Source organism: Chaetura pelagica, unplaced genomic scaffold (assembly GCF_000747805.2).
Source record: "Chaetura pelagica isolate M959 unplaced genomic scaffold, ChaPel_1.0 scaffold314, whole genome shotgun sequence".
Classification (NCBI taxonomy): domain Eukaryota; kingdom Metazoa; phylum Chordata; class Aves; order Apodiformes; family Apodidae; genus Chaetura; species Chaetura pelagica.
Window position 1 is genome coordinate 628,264 of NW_009953218.1, and position 7,037 is coordinate 635,300.

Genomic DNA, 7,037 nt, shown 5'->3' on the forward strand with positions numbered 1-7,037 from the left:
CCATGGCAGCAAGACACAAGTGAAAGAAATCAACGTCCTTAGCAGGACAGCACTGCCAGAAGTTGGCAGCTTCCAACTGCTGCTTCCAACTTCTGACCCTCCAACAGGCTGAGTGCTCCCAACACCTCTTCATCCAGTGCATCAAGTGCTATCCTTCTTGGCAGGCTGAGACAGAGGATGCCTGTGTGATCCTGCAAACAGGTACCTCCAAAGAAGTGGAGTTTAAAACAGAGGATTTGGACATTTTCAGGCAAGCAGCACTTTTCATTGACAGAACTGGAAGTGGTTGAACAAGTGCAACCAACATTAATCAGATCTTTCATACAGACTAACTATCCAAGAAGCATCAAGTTCCCCTCCTTCACAAACAGATTTCTCTAAATTCCTTCACGGGAATAGCTATCCTGGAGTGCACTGGGATCAGAGGACTTCCTGAAACTTACACAGCAAATAAGCAGGGGAGTGGGGAATCACCTCCAGCTACCCTGCTGCCCCCACCACTGGGCACTACAACTCCCACAGTGTGGACAAGCTTGCAAAATAAGAAGCTGTACAGGAATCAATTATTAAATGCACAATACAATTAATCTGAGATGGAGCTTGGGCAGTACAAGCAGATTTGTCACCACACCTCGTGCCAGCAAAGCTTTCAGGCTTTCAACTCCAGCACTTTCCTTACCCTTGGGAAAATACCTCTCCAGCGTGTTAAAAGCCCAGCAAAACACAAGGCATTTAAACATAAGAATATCAGTGATTAGTACAGTGAACGGTATGGTTGTTAATGTAGATTACAGTGCTTTGCCAGTAATTGCATGTGGAGAGACTCAATTTCCTGACTGCTCCATGTGGCTTTTCTCCCCCACTGAGTGCCAGCCCTGCACAGCCATGCAGCCCGTCCCAGGATGCACAGCCCTGCGGGAACAGGGACAGTGCCATGAAGCTCCTCTGGTCTCAGATGTGCTTGAGGAAACTACCAGACACATAGAAATCTTTGCACTTAGCAAGCGGATGAGGGTTAGCACTCCTGGCCAGCATTCCCATCATAGAATCATTAAGGTTGGAAGGGACCTTAAAGATCATCAAGTTCCAACCCCCCTGCCATGAGCAGGGAACCACTAGACCAGGTTGCACAAAACCTCATCTAACCTGACCTTAAAAACCTCCAGGGATGGGGCATCAGCAAACCTCCTGGGCAACCCATTCCAGTTCCTCACCACCCTTATAGCAAAGAATTTCTTTCTAATATCTAACCCGAATCTCCCCTCTCTCAGTTTAAAAGCATTACCCCTTGTCCTATCACTGTCTTCTCTGGTGAAAAGCCCCTCCCCAGCTTTCTTGTAGGCCCTTCAGGTACTGGAAGGCTGCTATGAGGTCTCCCTAGAGCCTTCTCTTCTCCAGGCTGAACAGCCCCAGGTCTCTTAGCCTGTCTTCATAGCAGAGGTGCTTCAGGCCTTTGATCATCATGATGGCCCTTCCCTGGACCCTCTCCAACAGGTCTGTACTCTTGTGCTGAGGGATATATGCAGCGATTTGCACGGAAAGGCAGAGAGAAAGATCCAGTGAGATGCTGTGCCCAGCCTGCCTTCCATTTCCAGGAGCATTCCCCTTGGAGAGACCCTGCCTAGAGCTGCCATGAACGGGGTTGGCAGCTCAGCAGGGAACTCTCACAGCCCCTCAGGGATTTGATGTCCTTCCCCAGCCACCTCTGGAGCCTGGTGACCTATGTGGCACCACAGCTCACAGGTCCCCTTAGCACACGCCCAGGCACCCCACTATTTGGGAACATTGGTAGTAAAATCACACCCCTGCTGCATCCAGCCTGAGAGCACTTTGGTGAAAAGGGTAACGGAAAGAGGACAAGTAAAACTGTAGGGACTGAACACCACCAAGGCAATACAATTAGATCCAGTATTTAATCATCCTTTCCTATAATTGCTCCATTAATATTTTTTTTTTTTGAGAAATGTTTCTGAGAAATTGCTACATTTCTTCACAATAAACAGGTGGGGTGATGGTAAAAGGTTTTTGTTGAGACGAAAGTTAAATTTTTAATTTTAAAATGAAGTTCTACACAGTGGAAAAACCTCAAATTAGCACAGTGTTATTTTTTTTACTAAAAAAAAAAAAAAAAGAAAAAAAAAAAGACTCAAAACAAAGGTTAAAAAAAACCTACCTAAAACTACCAAACTTTGTTATTTTGGAAATACAGTCTATCATAAAGTAAATATTTTAAATGTTGAATAGTAAATAATAGTAAAGACCATTTTGTGGAGATGAAATGAGCAACATCAGGGTGTTTCATAAACTGTCTCTTGAGGACCTGGGTAGCTGCTGTTGGGGGCCACCAGCACAGAGCATATTTGGTGCAGTCTAGACTTTATTTTTTGGTAGAATATTCTTATTTGCTGTCATGGCAGAAGAAGCAATTAGCTGACATTTCATGGGGCAGTCTCCCAAGAATAATCCTGAGGCAAGAGCAACTCCACCATCAGATGAGACACTGGAAGGAGGTGCAGCTGGGTGCCCTCCAGCCCTGCAGGTGTGTCAAGATGCCTCACTTGAGATCTTCTTGCAGCCTTTTGGTTCCCATCAGCAGCAAACTTGCTGTTTACAAATGCTTCTTCTTTTTTATTGCCTCTGCCCTGATAGCCAAGCTCTTGGCACAGATGGTCAGGACCACGATGAGGACTCCAACCAGGAATGTAACCAGAGGCCAGAGGAAGCAGTGCAAGATGACAGTCTCATCATGGGTGCGCTTCAGCATCACATCATCTGGCCTGCAAAAAGGAGGAACAGAAGAGGAAGAAAATATTAATCAACATGACACCATCATTTCATCATACGTGGAAAGGATCTGTCATGGAAACAATAAAGGTTGGGTCTGCGAGAAATTAATGCATTTCCAAAGGGAAACAGAGAGAGGAGGAAAATAGCAATGAGGAGGCATCTCAGGAGGTCTGGAAGTTCAGCCGTGCTGAATGTCTGAAAGATCAGGAGTCCATCTGACACTTTCAAGTGTGGAAAGTCAGTTGGGAAATCTGATGGCAGGTTTTCCTCAGCTCTGTCTCTTTCTTCTCTCCTTGCAGTTTAGCAAGGTTATTAAAGCAGTCTTGAAGCATTTGCACTTTCCTGCTGCTTTCTCATCTAGAGCCAGAGACTGATGGAAAACTATCTGTAGAGGAAGGAAACAGAACTTCCTCTAATTAGGAAAATATATATATATAGTCTTGACTCATATTGGTCCTCATTTACATTGAACACTCCCATTTAATTTTGTTTCATCAACTCTACCTGGTGCTCTTTCAAGCAGCAAACTTCACAGCCTAGAATTCTGGCAACACAGGATTGTCCAGCTGGGTCCTGGTAGTTAAGCTCTCCTAATGAGGTGGCACATGGGAACCAGATACCTGTGTGATGACTGTGCTGTCTGTCCCCGAACAGCATCATCCTGATTGGAAAGCAGCACTAAGAAAACATTCCCAGTAGGGGAAATAAGAAGAAACTCTTTTCTTTGCTGAGAAGTAATGGAGATACCTTCAATGGTTTTATCCATCCTTTAGGTGTCAGTGGAGCCAGGCCATGAGGCTACACCTGATTCCTGATTTATTTGCACCTGCACTTGCATTTGGGTTCCTACTCAAAATTGCTGTGTGGAGTTTCCTCTGGAGATTCCTCAAGGCCAGCACCATGTGTCTCTATTTGTGTATTAAGGAGCAGAATAAGACTCTGATTATGAGCAGCTCAGCTGCATGAAAGTTGAAACTCAGCAACATAAAAAATTATCAAAAGAAACCCAGGTGTATTCAGTAGTGAAACATGTGAGGGCTGCTCAACCAAAAACCCCCATAACCAGGCACGTGTGGAGATCATAAATTGAATAAAATAATATTACCTTTATGGGCACCAACTCACCAATTAATGCCATATAAATGACAGCACCTGAACAGAAAAATCCTTTCACAGGAGGTATAATACTGCTTCCCTCATATTTACTGTATTATCATCTGTGAATAGCAGAGTGCTCATTGGCAAGGACGACCTAAGTAGGCAGCATTCAGTCCTTCCAGCTCTCAGCTTACAAGTGATGTTGAATTTTAACTAATTTTTTTTAAGTGGATACCAATCAAAGAGTTAAAAAATAAAGGGCAAGCAAAGAAACTGGAAAATTTGAGTCAGTTAAAGAAAACAAAGTGTGATTGGGCAGAGCAAGATATCCTTTTGACTGGATCTTACATGTTTTGGAGAATATCTGTACCAAAAATAGCATCAATGGATGCCAAACAGTCATTTATAGGGGTAACTTTAATGCTAACAACTTAGTAATTTAAAAGAGTTTCCCTTCTGGAAAAGAATCAAAGACTTACAGAGGCCTTTAATGAAACCTCAGGATGAGGTTTGGGTTCAGGTGGATACCACTGCTATTCTTAGCTACAGCAAGAGGCCCTGTGCATCTCCTGCGTGGCAGAAGGTGTGCAGCAACTCACTGCCAACTGTTCACAGCATCTCTTCAGATAACGTATCAAGTCATGACTGGGTTCCCCAGAAATACATAATTAAATTACTATTGGCACCACATTTAAGGCATTAAGTGCCCTTCTTTAGTTAAGGTGTGGGGGGAAGGGGTGGGGAGGAAGCCCTCCTGGAGGGTTACCTGGTGCACGGAAGAGCTCAAGGACCCTGTGGGATGTAGCCTCTCGGTACCGACACTTGGCACCAAAAAAAATTTGGAGACAAACCTCATCCTTGCTCCTACCTGGTTTAATCTGCGTGGCTATTTTGGAAGAACAAACATGCTCTCAGCTGCTCTTTATCTTACTGCAAATTAACTTTCCAGTGCAGATAATCACTGCTAGACTCTAAGAGTGAATCAGAAAAGTTCATAAAGGCAGACAGCACTGGCTGCAAGTAGACCTCATGCTCCAGGACAGCCAGGTCCTGGTTATGTGTCTGTAACAGTCCATGGAAACCTCTAAAAATAATCTTTGTCAGCATATACTTCTGTTTCTTTGTGTTCATGTGATTCCCTTCCTCTCTAGTCAGGACCAGCTCCTCTTTCCTGAATCTGCTGTCCCGCATGGTGATATCACAGGCATAGGGAAGAGCACTGGGCACTGCTGGGGCAGCAGGAAGAGGAAGTGGAGGATGGAAGCCTAGGCTTGGCAGTGTCCAGTTCAGAAGCCCTCCCTTGCAGATCCATCACCAAACTTGACAGCAGTTATGGAAAGTGCTCTGGAAAACAGCTTAGAGGTTGTAACAGCAGCAGAAGGTGCTACTGAAATGCAGCTTTTAAACAAAAGGAAATACCTGAAGAGGGGTTATTGAAAATGTTTATTGTTTGCCTTTAGAGGGTAACTCCATTTGCCTCTGCTTATTGATGCTGAGATTGCAAACAATGGCAAACAACAGGTTCCAAGGCAGGGATAGAAAACCAGCCCTGCTGCAGCCTCACAATGTGCTGCACAAGAGCCTGAGCCTGTGTTCTGCTGCTGTAGCCCAGGGCTGGCGCCAGCAGGGAGTCCATGGGCCCAGGCCGGCCTGTGCATGTCCCAGGAATCATCATCCAGGCAGAGGAAAACACCCCATACCAGGAAAAACAGCCTAGTGGCACATGGGTTATACTGGATTTGCAGGTCCATGATGAAGGCATCCCAAGGGGCAGGGACAGGCAGGCAGGCATCCCCCGCAGCAGGAAAACCACAGCCCCAGCAGGACGGCAACTCTGCAGGAGACGTGCAGAGGTAACCACAGGGGCTTGGGGGCTCATCATGGCCCCATGTGCTGCACCCTGTGAACGAGGTAACTGGACTCATCCCCAGGTTTTCACTTCCTTAGAAAGAGGGGTAGGGAAGCACAAGGTGGGTGACTTGCAAGCCAGACATGCAAGTCCCTTCCCAGCAGCTGAAGACTGGCATGGTGGGCAGTGGGAGCAAGGGCCTTGGAGGCCACCTGGCTAAAAACCTGAAGAATAAACATGTTTGCACTTGTTTTCAGAGGATTTGTGCCAGGCTAAAAACCACAGATATTTCATGTGAGATCTGCAAGGTCCCAAACAAAAGACTAAGGAAAAATAGGAGAAGATAGAGAGAGTTAGAATGATAATTATTTAGATTAATTACATTTAGCAAAATCATTAGTCATTAATTAAGACTTTAGCATACAGTTGATGGGTTTTATTTCTTCCAGGCTGATGGCATTACTTTAGGGCAAGACCTATCCTCCACCTCCTGAAGAAATGAATTTTCACACAGAGCAGAATGGCCACCACATCCCAGCAAGCCTCTGAAAGAACCAGCGAGGTGTGCAGAGCTGCTGTCCTCCAACATTAGAAAGGATTACACACAAGTGTAATTTCTCAGTTGTTTTTTCCTCTCTCAAGAAATCGCTTCCTTGGTGCTAAGGCTGCAACGCCAAACCCAAAGGAGGTATGTCAGGCCTGGAAATGTGTTTCTTTTCCCTGTAAAAGGGATTATATCCGTCAGCAGATACAATTATGGCTCATCCCTGCAAGCACAGTGCATTTAATAATAAACCCATCTTTGCTCAGTGATTTCCATATAATACCTTAGTTCAAAGATGTTGACTAGGGGAGTTGCACATATTGCCCCTAGGCTCAGTTACAGACCAGCTCTTGTTTCTGGGGATGCTGCCATTCAGCATTCCAGTATTCCAGGAAAGACAAAGCTTCTCAAGGGGATGCACTCAGATTTCTAACTCCAGTTATCAGTGTACAAAACAGCAGAAGGGACAAGAGAGTGACCTGGTGAGACAAAAGGGGGAAAAAAACTGAACACTTTCAAGCCCTGCTCAAGCATCAAGACTTGGTTCTGCTGTGAACAGAGATGGATGGCCACTGCCCAGCATCACTCCCACTGCCCAGCAGCAGCCCCAGGATGAAAGAATGAACTAACTAAATTAGCAGACTAAAAAAAAATCCCTAAAGAAGTCTCTGTCTTAACTCTGAAAACACACCTTTCCCTTTCACTAAGACGACAAGGAGGGAGGAATTCTGTTTTTATTGTTAAAAGGTGAGGAAAGTA

At 45.2% G+C, this 7,037-nt stretch overlaps 1 protein-coding gene across 1 annotated transcript in view; it reads right to left on the bottom strand.

Moving 5' to 3' along the window:
• Positions 1–2,608: 2,608 nt before the first annotated feature.
• The window catches only part of KCNMB4 (potassium large conductance calcium-activated channel, subfamily M, beta member 4), an 11,710-nt gene continuing 7,281 nt past the window's right edge, over positions 2,609–7,037 (bottom strand). Inside the window, exon 3 of the mRNA XM_009997759.1 lies at positions 2,609–2,777. Coding sequence (XP_009996061.1) covers positions 2,609–2,777 — 169 coding nt within the window. The remainder of the gene's footprint in view (positions 2,778–7,037) is intronic.